This window comes from Furipterus horrens, unplaced genomic scaffold (genome assembly GCF_987537825.1).
Source record: "Furipterus horrens unplaced genomic scaffold, mFurHor1.1.pri manual_scaffold_5, whole genome shotgun sequence".
Lineage (NCBI taxonomy): Eukaryota > Metazoa > Chordata > Mammalia > Chiroptera > Furipteridae > Furipterus > Furipterus horrens.
This window is the reverse complement of record NW_028327175.1, coordinates 99,498,518-99,521,643: the sequence shown is the minus strand read 5'-3', so window position 1 is coordinate 99,521,643 and position 23,126 is coordinate 99,498,518. Positions and strand designations below refer to the sequence as shown.

At 37.9% G+C, this 23,126-nt stretch overlaps 1 protein-coding gene across 4 annotated transcripts in view; it reads right to left on the bottom strand.

The window, feature by feature from the left end:
• The window catches only part of AUTS2 (activator of transcription and developmental regulator AUTS2), a 1,178,499-nt gene that overhangs the window by 858,134 nt on the left and 297,239 nt on the right, over positions 1-23,126 (bottom strand). For all 4 annotated transcript variants that reach the window (XM_090276907.1, XM_090276909.1, XM_090276908.1 and 1 more), the window contains exon 2: positions 11,081-11,293. In XM_090276907.1, the coding sequence (XP_090133033.1) occupies positions 11,081-11,293 (213 nt within the window). The remainder of the gene's footprint in view (positions 1-11,080; positions 11,294-23,126) is intronic.

Here is a 23,126-nt window from a genome sequence, read left to right as displayed (position 1 = left end):
TTCCACCAAAGCTTTACAAAAAAGAATGTGGAAACCGGAACAAGGAAAAGAACCCAAAATTAAAATCCCAGTTCTAAGTGCTGTTTTGTATAAATGTTATGATTATCTTACTTTTTGCTTTTACTCACCAAAACAAAATATGGAATAATTGTGCCAGGGGAGCTATAATACTGTGTTTACTTCAAATAAACTGGTAGCACATTTGTGGTCACTTTTTTGGGTACCTTATTTTAAAATGAAAGCCAATATACATCACATCTTAAAATCTCCTCAAAGTTTATACAATGGATTGGTAACAGAAATGTCCTTATATCAATAAAAGTCTTCACTTCAGTATTAATTGAGCAGAATAAAGAGTCAGATCATGTCTAGTGTCCCTGGGTTGAACCTCTAAAGAATTCACTCATAGAAGCACTTCTTCTGGAGATGAAAAGCCCCCAAAGAGCTCCGTATGGCCAGTCCTTGACTTACATACAGCTCCTAAGCCTGAGAAAACAGTTCCATCAACAAAAACCTTCTGTCACTTCCAACTCCCAACCCAAAGTGCCTTGCAACTACCGTAATTTAAAAAACTTGTTTTTTAAGTCTTTTGGACTACCCCCCCCCAAAAAAAAAGTGTTTCCATGGTTCTCTAAAAATTTTCGTCTTCCTGTACCACTATTTTCTCAGTTAAAAAAGTATCCTTTTCAAAATATAAGTTGTTTGAACAAGTGGAATTTTCCATTTCTGACTTAGTAGGACTGGGCTTCTCACATGTAACTAGGGTCTGATTCACAAAGGTAAGGGAAACTTAAATTTGTGGGGTAAGTATAGAATGGCATTTTAGAAAATAACTAAGACTGATGTGATAGGGATAGTAGGGTCAGAAAGTAGCAAGAAGAAGATGAGGGAGTTCCTAAAGGCATAAAAATATGTGCACTTCTATACCATATAAAGAAGTTGTAGTTCAGCCTGTAACGGGTAAAGGGAAGTCAATGAAAACTCTTGAAGCAAGTGACATGGCTCAATTTGCATGTTCTCAAAATTACATTAGAAATTTGGAGAATGGACTGAAGAACAGTGAGATTAGTGGCTAAAGAGCCAGCTAAGAAACTACTTGTTGAGGTTTTCTTCAAAATGAAGAAAACAGTTCATGATGTTTAGTCCCCCCTCACACACAGGCAATATTTTCAGATTTCACTCACACCTGCTCCCCAATACTGCCACCAAATAACACCAATTTTTGTAATATGGAAGACTCATTAAACTTATATACCTTAAAAATTCCACACCATTGTAATGCTAAAGGAAGAAAAAAGTAAGTAGAACCTAAAAGAAAGAATAATAAAAAAAAAACTTTAGTTACCATATATGAAGCTGTTTAAGGAGAGAAAAATACAACATAATTATTCTAACAAGGCTAAATACTCTATTAAATTCCTACTAAAAATTAGCCATTTTGAAAACATTATTTTCTATAATGTAATATCTATTGCACTTGGAAGAAATATTTATTTTTCGCCAATAATATTTTTGAAAAGAACTCAATTAGTAAATATACAGAACAAGAAAACAATCCAAGTATCCCTTATTTCCACACAAAATACTTTAAAACTGGTTTCTCTTTTCTGTACTAAAGGCTTGAACAGAAAGAGCACAGAGGCCTGAGAGGAAGGAAACCTAAAATATTTCCCTCAGCCCAAACTAAGTACAATGGGCAAAAGGGTTTTGGACAGGTGAGATGTGCCTGGGACACCTTCCTCCAAAGAAGCCCTTCTTTTCCCTAATGTGGGACATTGAAAAATTAATACCTGTCTTTTGTCATCTAGTGGTTACGGACTGAATGATGTCCTTTAACCCTGTTGCCAAATCTGTTGCCCCCAGAATACAACAAGGATGCCAGCCTGTTAAACCAAGCATGCCATTGTCCGGGGACAGCCAACCAATCTGGAGTCTGCACGATCCTTCCCCATGTGGGAAGGTCACCCTCCCCTCCACATCCCCACTCTTATTAGGGATTTCTGGACCCAAGGGTAGGTAGGACGACGACCATGTCCAGCTTGAAGCAGCTAAAGGAGCTTGAGACCTTCACCCATTGTCCTTTATAAGATTATAAAGGGTCTTAAGTCTGAGAGGGAGGGATTGTTATTTTTTAAAAAAGAAGAATATATGAAAGGGTGAGGCAGGAGAGCTTGTACGTATGACCCATGGGCATGGACTTGGGGGGCGATTATTGGGGGAGAGGGTGCTGGGCGGAGGGGAGCAAAGGGGAAAAAAATTGGAACTATTGTAACAATATAATAAATAAAATATACTTAAAAAAAAGAAATTATAGGATAAGAAAAAACAGAAAAAAACAAAATGTGTTTCAAAAATGTTAAGCTTTGTTAAAGGTTTTACAAACAACATCGTAATTAATATTCTCTTTTCCTTTTCTGGAAATAAAAATGAGTACAATTTAGTTTATTTAAATGTGTGATTCTTGCAGCAGCTGAACTGGAGTCACTAAGGAACTTGGTGCCACATGCTGACCCCCTTACCCAAGGGGCTCTGATTCTACACGTCAGAAGTAGTGCTTGGGAATTTGCATGTTCACAAAAGCCCCAGAGTTGTTCTGAAATAAGTGGTCCAAAGACCACCCTTTCTGTATATTCCTTCAGCAGAAAATGTTTTTCAATCTAATTATAGCTAATCTCAGTCACTCAGAACCATCACTGGCAATTAGAACCTATCCAGATCTGTATTACATGATTTCAAGACAGGACACAAATGCTTCCTGAGCAAATACAGGTGCCAGCAGTAATCACAAAATGACCTGTTACAACAGCATCAATGCAGGCAGACACGTGGGAGCAGTGGCAGCTTCTGCAGAGCTGTGATCAATGAATGCAGCAAAGTGTTTCAGCAGGCCTCTGGAAAGACACCAGGTGAGCCCTTGACAGGACTTGCCTGCATTTGTGAGCCACTTAGTTCCTGTTTCTGTGTGTGTGTTTGTGAGCACTAGGGTGAGACTGCACACCCCTAGGTGTGAAAAGGTTCAAGGCTCCTGCAAGAACTTGGTTATATCTGCTTGGTATAAAATACTCAATGCTTGCATCAATAAGCAATGCTCCAGAATTCATTTAGAATGCTAAAATAGGTTATTTTAGACATCATTAGGACCCAGCAGTAGCTCAAGTGCACTAAAACAGTTGGGTTCCTCAGGTCTAATGGGACTGAGGGTTAACTACAGCCAGGGGTGTGTCATTAAGGCCCCCTCAGCTCGAGCCTCAGGGACTCTCCAGAAGCAAATATCGGTCCTACTCAAACCAAGCGTATGAATCAGTATAATTCTGTCTCAGATACTATTCACTGAAATGTTCAAGGGAAAGCTAAAAAGAATGCAGTAATACTGCATTAATTAAAAAGAGACCAAACAGCACTTCCAAGAGGGAGGTCATTCCCTGTTCAGCAGAAGATTTCTCTGTGCAAAGCTATTTTGAGAATGGGCAATAAAACAATTCAACATATAAACACTTATGAAGGCTACCATTTCAGAAATGCTACTGATGCTTCAGCTAACAACTCTGAAGATGAAATACAAATGACAGTCCTGCAGCTGGAGGCAGCCATAAGAGTATCAAGAGCATCATCCAACCGTCAAAGTTCAATCAAATCCACCATCTTCCTCTTTCCTCATAGTGAGTGCCTGCAGGCCCCAGTTACCTTCAACAGAATTATCTCATAGAAAAAGGTTTACAGGAAGAAAAGCTATATACAAGAACTTAAATATAATTTTTCGAAGTTCAAGAGATCAGATAATCATTTTGTCCTACGTACTAACTATGGTCCACAGAGGAAGAAGGATGATGTCCTACAAAAAACTAATGGAGAATACAAGATGAATAGCAGATTTAAAATAACAACCTTACATAGTTGTAAGCATTTAAAGAAAACCACGCAAAGGTGAGCTGTGGGCAGATGGCTAGGTTTCCAGCCCAATGAGTGCACAGTTGGCTCTCTGGGCAGGATGAGACATTCAGCTCTGCCCGTGTGCACATACTGAATCTTCAAATGTACCTTTGGAATTTTCTCCTTGGAAAAATAATTACAAATTGGGCATCAAGACATCCAGTAGTTCTCAAGTAACATTTACCACATAGAGTTGTCTGTGCCTGCCTTAAAGCCCACCCACAATTTCATTTTCATTTAGCAGCTTCCCGAAAGGCAGTAATCAAAGCAGTTGCTAAAGAGCATTCAGATGTCTCTAAAAGACTGCAAACCCAAACTGTAAATAGCACATTATGAGTTGCCTGTCACCACCATGGACTCCCACGGGAATCTCACAACACATGACTATCACAACCATCTGCTCAGCTCCCACCAACACCGCTGCAAACCACACAGCCACTCACCCACTCCCACCTCCCACTCACTACCTGTCAGGTACAGACTTGTGTGGAGATGGGATTGCTATGAGCAGAGGTTAGAATGCAGAACAAACAGAGGCTTATTTCATGTTTTGCAACTAAAATCTGACCACATGCAGGTAACATATCATCAGAAGAGGAAAAATGTAATATTAACACAAACATGCAGTTTTTACTAAAGAAAGGGAGTTCTGTCTACCATCATCAACTACCACAGGTGTAGCGACTAAATCTTGTTATGAGAAATACATGTTCCTTTACCATATTCAATCACAAACATTACAGGAATTTATGGCGGGTGGAGTTCAGAAGTACATCTGTCACTTTGTCTTTCTTACTCCTCTACAATAGATGGGATTTAAATAGCCCTTGATAATAAAGTTTTGCACACACATACATATAACAAATCCTTACTTTTGGATTTAATGATTATCACTGTCTTATGGAACAATTTCTTTAGGTCTTAGGATCACACAAGCTGAGTGACTGTCCATTCCTTTAGTTGTTGTTGCTTTTCCAATTTAGGGCTTTTTTCTTTCTGTAGGTTTTATTTTCTGAGATGGTAGTCAATGTGCTATTTCCATTTTTAGTTAAATTTACTCAAATTTAGTTAAGAGTTATCTAAGTCAGTTGGGATAAAATTTATTATAAGTACATCTCCAAACAAATCCGTCTCACTGAAGTTGAGTGATGTTTATGCTCATTCTTTTTTTTTAATTTAATCTTTATTATATTTTTCCCCATTACCATTTAGTCCCCTTTTACCTCCTCCCCCCAGCAATCACCACACTGTTCTTCACCAACATTCAGAGCTGACAGAACCTATCCCAGACAACAAGGTAAGGAGTCAAAGAGACATACAATCAAAAATTCTAGAACTCAAAAAAATAACATCCCTGCTTCCAAATGCTCAAGATAAAACAAAACAGAACAAAACACCCTTCATTTAATTTATTGTATTACTCTCAAATTTCCAAACAAATGCCTCCAATACAACACACAACTAATTCTGAACAGAGATAAGCCTGAATTGGGGTTTCCTCAATAACTGATGTTAAAAACTGGCATCTTATACTTATTTCAAGTCAATCAAGATTCCAAGAGCAATTATAAGCCAATCTTTCTTCCTCTAATCTTTCTCTGTATGTCTTTACTATTATTTCTGTAGTTTGTGACAAATGGAAAAAAGTAATGTGCAACTTAAATTCATAAGAAGAAAAAATAAAGAACTTTGACATCTCAGTTTGCCATTTTCATGTGACTACACAATTTTGAAAAACAAATGAAATCCCAAATAACACATTATACATAAAAACTTTAACTATGAAATAAAAATGATTTACCTGCAGCTCATATTTCTTAATACTAGCTCAAGGCATCTTCAGTCATTTAATTATTATAACAAGTGTATTTATGAAAGAGCACAGAGAAAAGTTCATGTGTTTTTTTATTACTAAAGTATAATCCCTAATTACATCAGTATTTCAAATGTTCTGATTTCCAGACACCTGTATGCTCTAGAGTCAAGGTGGATAAGTACCTGTGTGATTTCAGCCTGGATTTCTACCCAAAACTAATTAGTAGTTCTTCAGAAATGTGACTTGAACTGGGTCTCATTAATCAAAGTTTTCCTTTATGAACCCTCCTTTGCAAGTTAATTTCTACAAGTAACAAATGTCACAGAGAAGTCCTCAGACAATCTAAGTCAGTCCAACTGAAATAAAGAATCAGCCTCTGGCAGTAAATGCTCTCAAAGGAAAAGAGCATGTGTGAGCTACACCACCCCACCAGGATGAGTGGAAGCACCAATGGCGGCTCCTTCTCTGGGCCCTTTGTACCAACATAAGGACTTACTCCAAATAAGGCCACGCACAGCAGGTGCAACCACCAGGCAGAGCTCAGGCAGAGCTCTAACAAAAGCTCTGATTTTAACGATTTGGCACTGGGATCAATTCCTTTTCTTACCAGAAATCAATATACATTTTTGGTATCTATAATGTATAATTTTGTATACAATGTGTTATCTTTATTGTCAGCTCCCAATCTTCCGCCAAGTTTGATCCCACCATACTATATTTTCAGAGAGAAAAGCAAATTTCCATTCCCTACAAGCAATACTTACCCTGCTCAATTTGTTTAAAGATTTTTAAACCACATAAGGCATTCCCACATAAGCCATTCGCACCTGGCAAGACCCCTGAAATAATCCCAAATTCCTTCATTTTCTTCTCAAATGGTATTCTCCTATGGCTAGAAGCAATATAAATAGGTTGCCTCTTTCTCTGGGAAATTCTTCCCTTAAATAAAATTATTTTTGTCATCTAATATTCAGTTAGTAAGGAGACTCCAGGATTTGTTTTGGTGATCCATTCTATTATGTCTTGAAGAGTTCATATAATCCCAAAAATCCTGCCAGTTCACTTAAGCCTATTTCCTCTGGTTCAATACATACTAGAGACAGAAATGACGGACTATTGAACTAAATGGAGATTTGGAAATCTCTATCTAGGATCAAACTAAGAGTTATCTGAACTCTCATCAACTTTTCTTCATTGTCTCTCTATTTTTAAAACTGCTTTGTTCATACAGTGTTTTAAACTATAAAGCACTAAATGTTTAAAGCTTCCCTTATGGTCTAGAAGTTAGACAGAATAAAAGAAAACTTAACTCAAAATGCTAGGAAGAATTAAGTTTTCCCAAAATGCTTCTGATGGAGTCATAATTTGGTTAACAGTTTTGGCAACACATCACTTCATTGTGTTCTCAGTCATTTCGTTGGACTTAGTCTTCCAATTAGAGAATAAAGAACCTTACTCCCAAGTTTAAGCAGGAAAAAAAAAACATACCCTTATTAAGAAAGAGCTAAAACTTGTTTACGTGATGGGTAGTGCTCAAATAATGACCAAATAGTTCTGTGTAGGACAAATATGGGGAGGGGGGTGCACAGAAAGACATGTACTCTTCTGTGTAACAGTTAACTGTTATTTTTTTTAAACTTCTTTGGAAATTAAGGAGAGTGTACAAATTTGCCATATAAAAATGCAACCATTTTACAAGACAGTTGCCAGCTCAGCATCTTCTAAGTCGGTATGTATTTATACTTAAAAATACAATTTAAGAAATAATGTCCACTGGGGTGATTAAGTGCTGGTAAAAAGAATACTTTTAATAATATGGAAAAACATCATGAGAACTAAGGTTTTGTAATTAGGCCAGAGAAGGAAAAGGCAGTCTGGTTTTAGAACTGCACATCTCTCTTATAAAACTATTTAATTGCACTCCCACAGTAAAAAGACTAGCTGTCTTCAATGGCTTCTCAGGAAAAAAAAAATCCTATTATTTCCTCTCCACTAAGGAGTAACATCTTCCCATAATTACAGGAAACCTGTGCATTAAGTTGCCTGCTCAGGAAGTATCATTTCCTAATAAAATGCAAACCTAATCCACTCGCACCAAGTCAAAAATAAAGACTAAATTCTCAGCTCCTACTGCCTTCTTTCATCTGTCGTTCTTGTGATTATAATTCCCTCAATAAAAGGCACTAAACAATCTGTTAAATTAGAAATCATCCTCAAGGCCCACTCTTATCTTAATGTCCCCTCCCAGCTAACATGGTCAGATTCAGTTACTTTATCTAGTAAGACCGAAGGCACGAAAATAAAGTAAAGCTAATATGTGCAGGCATCTATCATGATAGAAAAGCATTTGCAAATATCCTTAGCACAGGTTTCTGAACACAGACTGTGGCCATTCAACACTCACATGTCACCTTTTACCAGTGATCACACAACAGATGGCACTTGTCTGTGCTGACACACAACCAGTCATGCCTCTCTCTCCGACTAGGAATGCATCTTGCTCCATCCTTTAAATGTCTTCACAGAACCAATCAGACTCTAAAACTAAATTACCTTCAGAGCTAGTATGGTCTTCCTTTTCAGACCTCAACAGCAGAGAGAGAGAGAGAGAGAGACAGAGACAGAGACAGAGAGAGAGAGAGAGAGAGAGAGAGAGAGAGAGAGAGTGTGTGTGCGCGTGTGTGCGCCATAATTTTAAAGAACCGTGGAACACAGAGGAAGGGGCCAAGAAACCTCTCATTTTATAGATGGGCAGCAACAGACGGTGATTTGTTCAGGGTTTCATAGCAGCACATGTGATTCTAGGAATACTGCAAATAAAAGTTTTATCTCAATTATCAACTTCTGCTTCCCTTCTTATTAGAAAAATAACACAATTTGGATAATATATTTTGGCATGAACATTGAAGATAAGAAAACATCAATTGTTTTAAAGCCATACATAGGCCAAAATACAAGTCAATATAATTGCATTTCAAATATTTTACCTTAAGCAAGGATAGGTTTAATTTCAAATACCACTAGTACCAGAAGGCTTATCATTAGAACCAAAAGCCTCTCAAATTTGAGACATACTGTCCTAGCCTTCTTTTATGATCATAAAGTCTTTCACCAGAAGGCAAACAAAAAGAAGAACTGTGAGAACAGAGAATAGAACAGTCAGGTCTGGGAATAAGAACGTCAAGGATGAGGAGCCACAGCTTAGTGTAGTCTCAGAATTAAATTGGTTTCTTGCCTGAAAGGGTAACAATCTTTGGCTTACCTGTTGGGAGGAAGGGTCTGGGGAGGAGGTGGTAGTTACACTGCAACCTCTCTCCACTGGGAAAAATTACTTTTCTCACATATCTCACACAGAAAGGCATGAGTTGGGAGTCATAAATACCGCAGGAACATCATTGTTTATGGAACTTAGCCCTTCTTCCCCCATCTCACACTCTGTCCAAAAACAAAAATTTAATAAAAATATAAACCTTCATCCAAATGTACTTGCTTTCAAACTTTCCAGCTTTCCCTGCTTTCTGAACTTGGTATTTTATCCAGTTTCTTCTTGTGCCTTTACAGGGCATTTCTATGACCAAAACACTGCCTCTGACCAAACTACTCAAGTATTGTAGTTTCTAGAAATATATAGAGATCCCCTACATTCTATGACCTGGAGTTCTCTTTCTCTTCATGCCCAGTCCTCTTCTCAATCAAGAAAGGGAGAACATACAGAGACAATGAGCAAGCCAAAGGAATCTGAATCTAAACCTTGGCTCTGTCCCTCACTGCTAAGTGGCCTGAGACAAGTCACTGTATCTCTTTGAGCCCCAGCTTCCCCATCTGTAATCATATTACCTACTAGCTATGATCGCTGTGAGAATTACAGATTGCAACATACAAACCCTCTCACTGAATGACTATAACATGGCATTCATTAGATAAATGTCAATAGTTACTAATATAACTGCAACTTGGCATTTCATTTCAGGACACATGTACCTTTAGAAAAACTGCCCTGTGTGTCATATTTGGGGACCCTTCCTGAAATCCTTTTGAGTCGATGCTGAAATCCATCACTATAGATGTCTTCTCAGGAGTATATCCTTTATTACCCATCAGGTTGAACTCTGACCCCCAAACTATCCACTAGATCTTATTGAAGCTTTTGGTCCCTCCAATCTTTGAACTAAAAATTAGCACCAAAAATATAATCCTGCAGTTTTACAAGAATTACTTCCAAACTGGCCTGACCACAGGAACTTTCTAAGACTACAAATATCTTTGCTTCAACCCCTAGAGATTCTAATTCATTAAGTCTGAGGGAGGGGCCAGAAATTTGTGTTTAAAGGGTTAGGATATGATTCTAATTACTTGTGAGGTTTTGGAACTGCTGCTTTGTAAATCCCAGATATTTTCCCTCTGCAGAAAAACATGTACAAACTAGAAATTACCTGTTCAGCTTCTAATTAGAGCACCTGCTCTGTCAAATGCATTCCCTTCTTCTTTTTCCTTTAAGTAATAGTCATCCCCACCCAGAGGTCCCACCAAAAACAAACAAAACACACCCAGGACACAGGTAACTCAGCAGGCACGAAAGCCTCTGGATTTGTGCAGAAAAGCTGCTGTAAACAGCTTCATTTCTCATTATTAATCTATCTCATGTGGGGATTTCCACAGGCAAAAAGGCTCTCCAAATACCAAGAGCTTTATTTTCTTGTGGATCGTTGAAACCTAATTATTAACAGACCAGTAAGCCCCACTACCAGACTTTCATACAGTTATAAGATCAGAAAGATAGTCATGAATTATGAGCTACAGAGAGCAACTAAGGAACCGAAAGACAAATTCATTTCTTTGCCACTGTTCTTCCACATGCCACAATAACAAAGCTTCCCATGAAGATCTAAACCTCTACAAGGCACTGCTCACATGTAGATATGACCATTTTTAGGAACTCCGAACCTTTAGATACACAGTGTATGTGATCAATCTGCCTTTTCTGTTTGTCCTAATTATAATGATCTCTCCCCTACCAGGCAGTCTACCTTGACTACTGTCAAGACTTCAGTCAGTCTTCCCTAAATGCCAACAGCAGTAGCATCAAGCTTTGTTACACGGAGCACATCTGACTAAAAGGGTACCGTGCTGAAGTTTCAAATCATAATACAAAACAATGAGCTTGGTTTGGTATATTCTTTTAGAAGTCAGCACAAAGCTCTGCAGGGAAGCCTTCCAGCATCCCACAAGTTTATCTTCTCCACCTGTTAGGAAGAACCACAGAAGAACAGGTGCTTAAGGGGGAAGGGGAGGGACTTTTTCAGCTATAGAAAAGAGCAAAGCCAGGCTTCCTACCTGTCTGAGTCCCTTTGGCATTTTCTTCCTCTTCCCAAGGTGCTGGCAGAGATTGCGGTCATTTTCTCGATCTGAGCTGTAGTGATGTGGGTGGCTGAGTCGGCTCTTCTTGGAATGAAAGGACAAGCCATTGGTAAGTGCTTCTCGTTTCTTCTTGGTCAGAGGGGTCTGGCGTTTCTCCACACGTTCCTGAGGCTTAAGTGCTACATCTTTCTGTAGGAAGAAGGAAAGGGAAATGGTGTTTATACAGGTATCTAAGGTCACAATAAAAATATACGCTAACTGGAGTTACTAAAAGGGAAGGTAGGAAGGATAGATAAGTGGGATGAGAATACCTAAAACTAACAAACATGGCTCTCAATTGTTCTGAATCCCTAATGCCATCACAAATGTATCCTTCCTATTCTTGTTGAGCAGAAAACTCAACTAAGCACAAAGAACGTGTCCGTAAATGTGATTACAATGCCACATGGGACAGCGGCTTTCCATTTGATTCTGTGCTGGGTCCAGCACACAATATTCTCTGAGGAGGTGGAATACACTCATGTCCTGAGATGGTACACCAATTATGTTTCGAAAAAGGATACCAAGTGCATGCACTATTCAAAAACAGCAGCATAAGACTGAACATATCAGGGCCAGGTGGATGTAAGCCAACAAGAAAGAAATTGTCAATTTATACCATTAAAATGTTTCCCTAAGGCATTATATTTTTACCACAAATTCCTCTGAGCATCCTTAATTCTCATCCTCTTTGCAAAATATTATCACCAATATCTAAAGCAACTTTTCATTTACTCCTGTGTGTGTCTGGGATGGGGGAAAGGGTAGGAGAAGGGTTAATGGATGATCTGGAATAGAAAGTAGCATCTGTAAAAACTACAGACAAGAATTTCAGGCCACATAGCCTAGTGGAGTTATGTGCCTACAGGCAGCTCAGAACATACTGAGATCCCAAAAGACATGGGTTCAAACCCTGATGCTGACATTAGTCATTATGAGACTTGGTATTAATGAGACTTGGTAAGTCACTGTAAATCTGAGCCCATATGTGAAATGGACTCAGATATAACCGATTCAATACATGTGAATGTCCTTTGATCCCTGAGAAATGTTGTCACATTAAGCACTAAAATTAAAAGGATTTGGCACTCTATGATTTGTAGAGTAGATCTGATCCTCCTTACACTGAAAGTGCTCCTTCATGGAGCCTCATCTCCACATAATTTCTCAGTGTCTCTGGTCTTAAATGTGCATTTAAAAATATAATAAAACCAAAACAAGATTTCCCTTTACTCATTTCTCCTTAAAATACCACTCTTTCCCTCTCCTTCATAGCCAATACTCTTGAGGCAGTTATCTATTCTAAGCCACAGCCATCAGCTGGGACCTTGGACCTTTATGTCTGCTTTGCCTTGGCCTCAATAGCCCTCCCTTCCACAACTCTCCCTTTTCTAGTTTAAGGACTTTTTGCAGTGCTGCCTACTCAGGAAAACCTTTATGCAAGGCAAAAGCAATGTTCTCAGGCTTGAACTCATTCAACAGATATTTTTTGTGCACCTACTATATACTAAGTACAAACTTATCACTGTTCTATAGTGCTAAGAAAACAATTGTGTAGGGGGAAAAAATCCCTGCCTCATGAAGCTTAGATTTTAGGGGACAAATACTAATCTAATCACACAATTATATAATTGCAAACTGAAGTAACTGCTCTAAAGGAAAGGTAAAAGGTACTAAAACTGGGATAAATGGTCTAGCCCAGAGGAAGGAGTTGTGGATGAAGAAATGACTGCCATTTGACCTAGATTTGAATGTCTGAGCAGAGAGAACATCTTGTGCAAAGGCCCTGAGGCAGCTGGTAGCATGATCTTATGAGAGAATGAGGGCAGGGACTAAGTATCATTCATCTCATTAACCCCAGCGCTTCACATACAGTATCATGCAAATAAGTGGAATATGTATTTATTCTAGCTAGATAAATAAATGAGACAACTAATTAAAGTAGCCAAACCTACAAATTACAATAATTACTTCATAATATCCCAAGCTGCCTCTAACATTGAGTGAAGCAAGTTAGAAAAGCTGACTGAAGCAGGAAATCAAGAAGCCTAGCAAGCACTGGTGACACACAAGAAGGATCATAGAAAATAGCAAGAAGCCCCTAAAAAGGAGAAAAGCCTTGTCCTTGTACCAAAAAGATATAAAAGGTAGCAATCATATAAGGCAAATGAGTACCTCTGGTCTAACTTTTAGCTGCTATCACTACAGATGATTCACCCTCTGCCACTGAAGCAGCAGCTCCCCTGAGGCAATGAGGATGTGGTGAGAAGTGTTTAGGGGACAAGCTGAGATGGAAGCAAGTGCAGCCCTGGCTGGTGTGGCTCAGTGGATTGAGCGCCAGCCTACAAACCAAAGGATTGCCAGTTTGATTTCCAGTCAGGACCCATGCCTGGGTAGCAGGCCAGGTCCTCAGTTGGGGACATACAAGAGACAACCATATATTGATGTTTCTCTCCCTCTCTTTTCTCATTCCCTTCTCCTCTAAAAATAAATAAAATCTGTGTTAAAAAAAAAAAGCCAAGTGCACATAGTCATTGTCTGAGAACCTTGTACGCTACCTAACACATGGTAAATACTCAATAAAGTCTGCTACATTTATTCCTTTGTCCAGTCTGCACTACCAGTCAGCTATGTCAGACATCTACTAAGCTCAAACTATTCAATGTTTAGTCTTACATGTAATCATGATACTCAGCTATCATGAAAAGGAACTCAGGTATAATGGCAATGCTACCAGAAGTAACCAGGTGAGTTCCATCATGGACTGCTTCTATATAATGATTAAATTGCAATACTTCCAAGAATCATATATAAACTCCACACAGGGAAGGATAAAAAACTCTTTTTGTCATACAACCTACCTACTGCTCTATATCATATGCATGTAGATTGTCAGATTAATAAACAAGTGATATTTAATGATCTATCAACAGTGCTTTTTAAAAAATTATGCCATTCTCTTTGGAGACCAAATCTTTCATACCAAAGGTGCTCTAAAATATATTGAAAATTATGTGCAATTCCATACAAATGTGAATGAATATTTATGAGAGTATGGTATAATTTTTCCAAATTCATTTTATTTTCATGTAGCATATTAATCAAGGAATCTCACTGCACTGCAGAAAAGCTACACAGAGCAAAGAGACCCCATGCCGTGACATTAGCTCGTAAGAGACCTGCTGAAGTCTAAGCAGCAGCAGTACAATCATCCTAGTTCCAATTAGTATTGAGATTTTTATCTCTGGAGGGTGTGTAGGGGAAAGAGTGAAAGAGAGACTGGAACAAAGTGTGTGCAGAAGTGATAGCTTAAGAGGTAGAGAAGAAATTAAGTATTTTAAAAGTTTCTGTTATGTAAGAGGTTTATATTTTCAAAGACTAAAAATTATCTTATTCTTTCAAAGATATAGTTTTATTTACAAATTACTATATAGGCCCTTTAGTACAATTCCCGAATAAACCAGGCCACTGTTTCTTTATTCCCTCTATAAATATTTACTGACTGCTATGTATACATTAAAATAATCATTTAACTTTTCATTAATTGTCTTGGAACAAAAAAAAAATGACAAAAACTGTATAATATAAACAATGAGAATTAAAGACAAACAGATTGATTATAAACCAATCAGTCTTTAATATTCTAAAGAGCTATGCACACAATTACATACATGAATATGTGTATATATAAATCCACAAACTCATTACCAGCAAACTATTAGCAATTAATTTAAAAATCTCCTTTAAGAAACATGGGCAGTCTATAAAATAATGCTACAATATGGGGAGTAAAACTGTATAAAATAACTTCTTAGGATCAATAAATGACAATTTTCAAAGGCATGATAATTTATTAGTCTACCATGATCTAGGCTAGTGATTCTCAACGAAAATTAATGTCAATCAGAGTTATCTGCAGTGCTCTACGAAAACAAAGAGGACTTGGGAAGGACAGCATTTATCAAACAAGCATTGGGAGGAAAGAGAAGGAGGGCAAAAGGATAAGAAAGAGATCAGAAAAAAATGCTTTAAGGCGTTCATTTGACAATCACCATAGAAGCAAGAAAATAAAAAAGCCAGCCGGCCAACAACAGAAGTCTGGCTGTGAAGTAAAAAGATTTATACATATTTGCTGGCAATAGAGGGGGTAAGTGCACAAGCCATACACAACAACATATGGAAACAGGTTTCGTAAACAGCTGAAATTATGTGATTTTTAGGTCATTGGTGATGGAGGACAGGGTCACAGCAGCACATACGCTGAGAGGCTCAGAGACCAACTAGCCAAACAATTTCCTTCAACACTCAGCCTTCCTCAAAATAGGTGATCTTGCTGTAGACTTTCCCTTATCCCAAATTATAATCTTCCACCAAAGATTTCCTCTGCTATTCCTGAATTTCAAAATGAGATGGTTCAGTGTTGTGAAAACTGGGAAGAGCAACAAATTGCAGATCAAATACTATGTGAGCTGCAGGGCTCCATTTGGTGATTACAGATGAAGCCAGAGACAACAAAAAATGAGGGCATGATTTGCCTGCCTTGCATGAAATAGGTTTTAGAAAGAAAATCTCCATCTGATATTCCAACCAAACAAATCCAAGGGCAGCCCATCACTTACAAAGCATCTGTGATATGGGTTCCTGCAAGTGCCCCTGTGTACGTCTACTGTCAAAGCAGGGTGCAATTTAAACAGAACCTCTTAAGTTAGTTATCTGATCTTAGGGACGTGCATCAAAAATAATAAAGAAGCCAGGAGGGACAGGGAAAATGCTTTGCCTGTCACCATCAAAAGACATTAATGGCTGTGTGCTGTCATTTTAGTCTGTCAAGTCCTTTGTTGGTTTTATTATATTACATTTGTACTTGCTTTTGAAAGCTTCTACAAACATTGATTCCATAACCTCTCAAATGCAGAAGAAGTGAAAGGGTTTACAGTGAACATAAGAAGTAAAAAATTAGCAAAGAAACAAACATACAGATCTTTTTCTCCTTTCTATTGAATTTACTGGGGTGACACTGGTTAACAAAATTATAGATTTCAGGTTCACAATACAGCTCTTTTAAAACTTAAAACTTACATGGATATGTTCACATTGGTCCCCAACTTTGACCCTGGCTGGTTTGGCTCAGTGGATTGAGCGTCGGCCTGCGAGCTAAGTGTCGCTGGTTCGATCTTCCAGTCAGGGCACATCAGAGAAGGAAAACTCTGATTCCAAAAAACCTCCGCTGCCTTGCGGCATACCTCTTCAGGGGAAAGGCTAAGGGAGTAAACCCCGACAGAAAATCCGGAGCCGGAGTCCCTAAGGCGGTTTGACATTGTAGTCAATACCGGCAACTCCTGCGACGCACCTGAAGCCAAGCTGTATTGACTCCGTCTTTCCCTTGGATCCTTCAGCTGCGAAGAGAGGGGGGGTCTGCTGCATGGGCAACAGCAGACCCTCCATATCACCCCGCCCAGGCTCTGTAGCTTCAGCTTCACTGGAGAGGACACTCCAGCGTCATCGCAAGATGTCGATTCAACACGGGAGGAGACAGATACCGTGTCACTCCCGAGTCGGACTGCACAGCCATTCTCGGCGGTGCAGATAGACTCTTAAGAAGCTACACCATCGTCTCTCGAGACGGACGGCTGCCGACGACGACGGTCCCCAACTTTGAACTTTTAAACAAATGGACTTATTAACAGGCTTTCAGGACTAAACTTTTTAGTAAATAGAGGAGACTATAAAGAATTCACAAGTAAAATAACCAATGTGGCATTCAAAAATTAATCCCTTATGTTCAAAGTTTTTAAAAACAATAATCAAATTATACCAACTGTGTGCCAATTTGTCACCTGTTAAAAATACCTAAGAAAGGATCCCTGAACTCAGGCTGCTTAATGAGGGTAACATGAAAATCAGTGTGCTGCTATAATACTGAAGTGGGTTAGGTATGGAGCAACGAAAGTGTACTCTGCTGCTACCCTCACACTGCATTAAAATTGCAGTCCTGTATTGGCATAAAGATTTTTTTTAAATCAATCATCACAACAAAAGAGAGTCCAGAAGCAGACCCACATATATATATATGAACAACTGGTTTTCAATAAAAGTACAAAAGCAATTCTGGGGCGAAATAATAATCTTTTTAATAAGTGTTGAGGGAACAGGTAGCTATCCATATGCAAAAATAAAGAATACTTTTATCTATGTCTCAAAGTAATTTTAAAAAATTAACTCAAAATATATCATAAACCTAAAACTATAAAACCTGTAGGAGAATATATAAGAAACCTTCTGTAACCTTGTGTTAGGCAAAGATATTTTAGATATGATACCAAAATCACAATCCATAAAAAACAAATTGATAAATTACACTATTAAAAATTAAAACTTCTGCTCTTCAAAAGACACTTAAAAAATGAAGCATAAGCCACTGAATTGAAAAATATTATAAATCGCATATCTGAAAAAAGTTTATATCTAGAATACTTTTTTTAATTATCAAAACTACATAAAAAGAAAACAAACCAATTTTTTAAATTGACAAAAGATTTAAACAGGCATTTAACTAAGTGAGACATATGAATGGCAGATAAACTCATAAAAAGATGCTTAACATCAGCAATCATTATGGAAATGCAAATTAAAACCACAATGAGATATCACTACATACATGGCTAAAGTGAAAAAAAAAAAAATGACCACACCAAGGGTGGGCAAGGATGTAGAGGGAATTTCATACACTACTGGAAGGAATGTGGAATAGTACAGCCACCTTGAAAAACAGTTTGGCCATTGTTTTAAAAAGTTCTAAGTGCACTTACCATATGACCCAACCATTCTCCTGCTATGTAGTTCCCTAAACAAATATAAGTACCTGTCCACAGAAAGATCTGCACATGAATTGTCTATGTCATCTTTTTTTATTTATTGTAGCCTAAAACTGGGAACTCAAATATATCCCAACAGATTCACTCAATCCAATATACTCAACAATAAAAATAACCAACTGATACACACTATAACATGAATAAATCTCAAAATAATCATGTTCAGTAAAAGAAATCAGACAAAAAACAACAGTCTGGATGATTCAATTTATATAAAATTCTAGGAAACATAAAATAATCAATAGTAAGGAAAAGCAGATTAGTGGTTCCCTGAGAGAGACAGGAAGATTATAGAGGGATATGAGAAAACTTTTGGGGTGATGGACATAGTCATTGTCTCGATTGTGGCAATGGTTTCATGGGTATATACACATGTCAAAACTGATCAAATTTTACTCTTTTAATTTGTGCGGTTTACTAATATGTCAAATACACATCAAAAGAGCTATTTTTAAAATGGCAACCTTTGCCATCATGCACAACTGGCATGACATCATTACCAATAACAAGATTACATTCAGCATCTATCAAAAGAAACTCATTTTTCAGATTTCTGAAACAAAGGGATGACCACACTCTGACTTAGCCCACATGTAGATACAAACTTTCCACTGGAGCAAACTCAGCTGTAAACATTAATGTGGCCGTCAGACCGAGGAGCAGTGCACAAGATCTACACATTTTCAGTGACGAGTTCACATTGATGATTTATTTTCTTCATTTCTAACAGTCAGTTCTCAGTTATTCAGATGCTAACCTTTTATAAAGTTTTCCTATCTTTTTTCCAAATATCCTGGTTACTGTTTTATCACAACCTTTCTCATAAACACTAATCAAAAAGCAAACAAACAAAACAATTCTTTTACTGTTCTCAATGCAAAAAAAAAGTTGATGCAGTTTAATCAAATATACTCAATATCTGATACATATGACATAAGAGAATCCAAATGGAGAGAAGAAAAAAAGGTTAAAGAGAGAGACTGAGATCAAGTACAGACAAATTCTGTATATAAAATCATCTGTCAAAGGTACGGTGTCACTGTTAGAAGGGAGGAGCAAAAAAAGAAAAGAAACACAAAACTGGCTCAATTCAGCTATCGGATGGGATCACAACTATCAGCCTCAGATTTCTGCACACTGCGAACTGAAAACGTCCCAGCAGTCTCTCATTCCCATAGATAATTGAGAGCTGGCTGCTGTTAGACTTTAACACGCTCAAAGTGGTTGAGTCCCTGGCAACCAGATGCCATTGCTTAAAACAGTTTAGGCTCTTAGCCCTGAAGGATTCCTAAAATTGGATTACAGTCCCTCCAGATAATCTGAGAAATACAGCATGACGAAAAGGAAACCTTAAAAAAATTAACTCCGTAACAGCAACATTCTGAATGCTGAGCAAAGCATGACTGTGGCAGAAAATCTCATCAGCAAGGGCTTTAGGGCACTAACGTACACAAAGGGGGAGTGAAAGGAACCCACACCAGAGAGGAGGACACAATGGAAGCCAGAAGAGAAAGGGAGCAGCACCAAGCAATTCTCAGGCCTTTCAAAGCTGGGGCAGGGGTCTGTTTTGCTACCTCAAGAGAGAAGTGAGCAGAGCACCCATGTTTCTGTTGCTTTTTCATCCACTCAGACCTAATCCATTAAAGTCACACACGCGTTTGAGGGGATGTGTAATTCCGATATCCCTTTTTAATTAGCCAATATTCACTTTTTGATTAGGCATTCCATACAAAAGATGGGAAAGTAGTTAATTAATGTACTTATTACACTGTAGCAAAATAATTAGTAATTGGATATTCACCGCAATACTTGGGTTTAGCTCCATCACCATCATCCTTGAATTCCTAGCAGAGAGCACTGTATGAGGCACACACTACGCTGCTTTTGAATAAATGAATTAGAGAAATGAGAATGCCATGGATGTTCCTCTCTCTCCAGAGGTTGTTCCACCATGCTATGAACTGGACTGCTCCCATCTCTCTTCCTTTCTTGGAAGAGCTTTTAAACTTTTCTAATTATAGCCCCTCATTCATCTTGGCAAAACCACTATTATTCCCCTAAATACAAAACAAGGGGAGAACAGATGCTTCAGGCGGTATCATAAATCATTTTATTAAGTCCAAGAGAAGACAGAACAATAAAGAAGACTGACTGAGAAAATGTCAGGCATTGTCATTATTGTGACTTGATACTAATGCCAACTTACCATTTACTGGGTCTCAATACTTCCCTATTCATAGAAAAATAAAAAACGACTGATATATTATCCAGATATTCTAGACAAGGATCCTGACTGACCAATAAAACCCTCTTCATAGCCAGATATTTGATCTACATTAGTAATAAGGTACAAACTTTGTTTTTCTTCCCTTAAAATGTTTCCAACTTCTTCCCTTCCCCAGGTACCCATATACTACCACATCTTCATTTTAAATGACCAATGTCTCTACAACTATTTCAGTACTAGCTTACCAATACTGTTGTAGTTACTGTAAGTGGCGTGGGCTGAATAGTTAGTTACTACCCTGTCCTGAAGGAGGTCCTGGAAGAGAGGGGTATTCTAGCTTTCATTTGGGAATTGCTACCTTCTCTGGGCTTGCACTGTGACTATAGGGGAAAACTAGAGAAGATGATGTATGTACCAGGAATCCAACCTAAAATATGGATATCTGGCCCTAAGTGAATCTTTAATTTACTTGAGAAAAGATATAGTATGTCCATTCATTTCACTTTTCTAACAGAGAGAAATTAAATTAACCACAGGAGATAAAGATTGGGATTCCGAGCCACAGAAGAGTCCTCAATTCCTCTCTGCCATGCTATACCAGTTTTGATCCTCCTTCTTTCCCTTTATCTTCCTCAAAAGCTGGGGCAGGGGCAGGTGTAATTTCAGAATCCTACAAATGGGAGCAAAAAGGAAGACCACTAACAAGTCCTTCTGGCTCTGGCTCTTCCTCAAACTATACGAATAATTGTTACACCCTTTCTCAAACTAGTTGTAATTGGTTTCTCAAAGACAGAGACCAATCTATTACAATAGCTGTAAGTGAGGGTCCTCCATGGGTCGAACTCCTCAGTTCCTTCAACCTCTCTAATATTAGTTATTGTCCTGGCAAACTATTTAGCTCATACAAAATGCTCAACAAATGTAGCTTAAGAGTTCCTTAATTCAGCAGAAGTTTTCTTCCTGATCATACTTTCCATACCTTTAAATATATCTCTGAGATTTCTCTTTTATATAAGCATCTTTCAACTTCTCTGTTCCAACTTGGTTTTGATTAGAGAAATAAGACATGATTTGCTGATGGGTCAGATCACTTCTGAATATAAAGCAAAGACTAATTTATGATTTTTCATAAATACTAATATTTGTATAATAACTTAAGAGTTGAGTAACTGAGGCTTCGTAAACAAGTGACTTTCCAAAGCCAGACAATCAGCAATTGACAACATACTATGGCTCTAATTCTGCTTGCATTCCCCAACACCAGGCCATTACAGGCTTATTTGTTAAGTGTCAGGATTATGACCTTTTCCTAGAAAAAAATTTTGAATTATAGCTTAGTATTCTCATTATAAAATCCTTTTATTCACCGCCATTTCCCCTCCAAAGCATAATTAGAGCAAGGCGATGCCTCTTATGTCAAATACCTAAAATCTTTCTGGAGGATTTAGATTGGAAATAAAAATCTAGACAGAAATCAAAGCTTTGGCTTTTCTCTAAAATTGACAATCTTCGCCATTTTATTTCAGGGGTGAAAAGTGGCAGAAAATTACACCTTTCTGACCTTAAAAAAATAAGCTATATAAGCGTTCCAGACCCTGAATTTCACAAGTTCTGCTTATGTGGCTCAATCAATATTAATGAATAATGACAACAGCTATAAATACCCACAGGTGCAAGAAGTAGAAATTCCTGTTTAGTGCATATTGCAAATGTGCTATCACTAAGTGAGGCACTTATATGGGTTTCATGGAAAGTTTTCCATGTCTTGGAGCTTTTTCAAACAGTTCTAGACTATGACTCTGCATACTCCCTTCCTCTCTTTCCCATCAACCCCGCTCTTCTATTTCAGGTTTTATCCAGAAGGATTGTCTTTCCTTTAGCATCATATGGGTCAAAATAAAATAAACTATCCTGCAGGTTTACACAAAACATAAAAGTGAGCTTAAGATGTACCCACTGACCTCAGAAACCAACCAGATAAACTCCCCAAAGTATTTCAGTAATGAGAGTAAATTAGAAAGGAAAAGACGCTGTCCTTTCCATTGGCTACTACATTGCTTTAAGAAATGAAAGGCGGTGTCAGTTTGCATAAGGAATCAGATGCTAAGTCTGAGGTAATTATGTCATGCAAAGATGCCAAATTTTTAACCAACTTCTTCAACAAGCTTCAGGTTTGTTGTATACCAAAGCTGCCTATAGATTGATTTAGTGATATTTAGATACTTACTGAATCTATCAGATTTAATAATGAAATCAATCTCTCCCTTTAGAAGCTCTGAGTTAATGACAAAGTTTATTAAGCTGCAGGCAGTCATTCAGAAAAGATCAATAGAGACATGAGTATAGAGTAACCAAAGGATTAAACAGAAGATTTATCACAAAATTAAACTGAATTAAATGTTCTCTGATAGCACTTGAAATGCTGTCAATACTTTTAACTTATAATCTATGTTTTCTGTGTTTACCTAATAGGTAATAGGGATGTCTGATTTCAGAAAATGACTGCCATATAAAACCACAGGCCACAAAGATTGCTGAGAGAATGGAGAGTCCCTTCTGAAAATGTTCTCTCATTTTCAAGAAGCAGCACCTTAATTTACCTATCAGAGCTGTCCAGTTAACTCAGTGTTTTGAGTTTCTAAATACATACCCCATTCTGCCCATTCCTAACACAGGCCTGCCTATACATCCTCATAGGCATACGAGTATCTCGGAAACTAGTCTGCAAGTTGCATACTTTAAACAATTTCTCCTCTCACACAGAAGCATGAGGTGTGACATTGGCCTTTGGCCTCATGAGGAAAGGAACCGGAAAGTGTTATCTGGTTTTCCACTCATCCTGGGAGGATTTATTGATGCCACCACAAGCTCAGCAAATTAT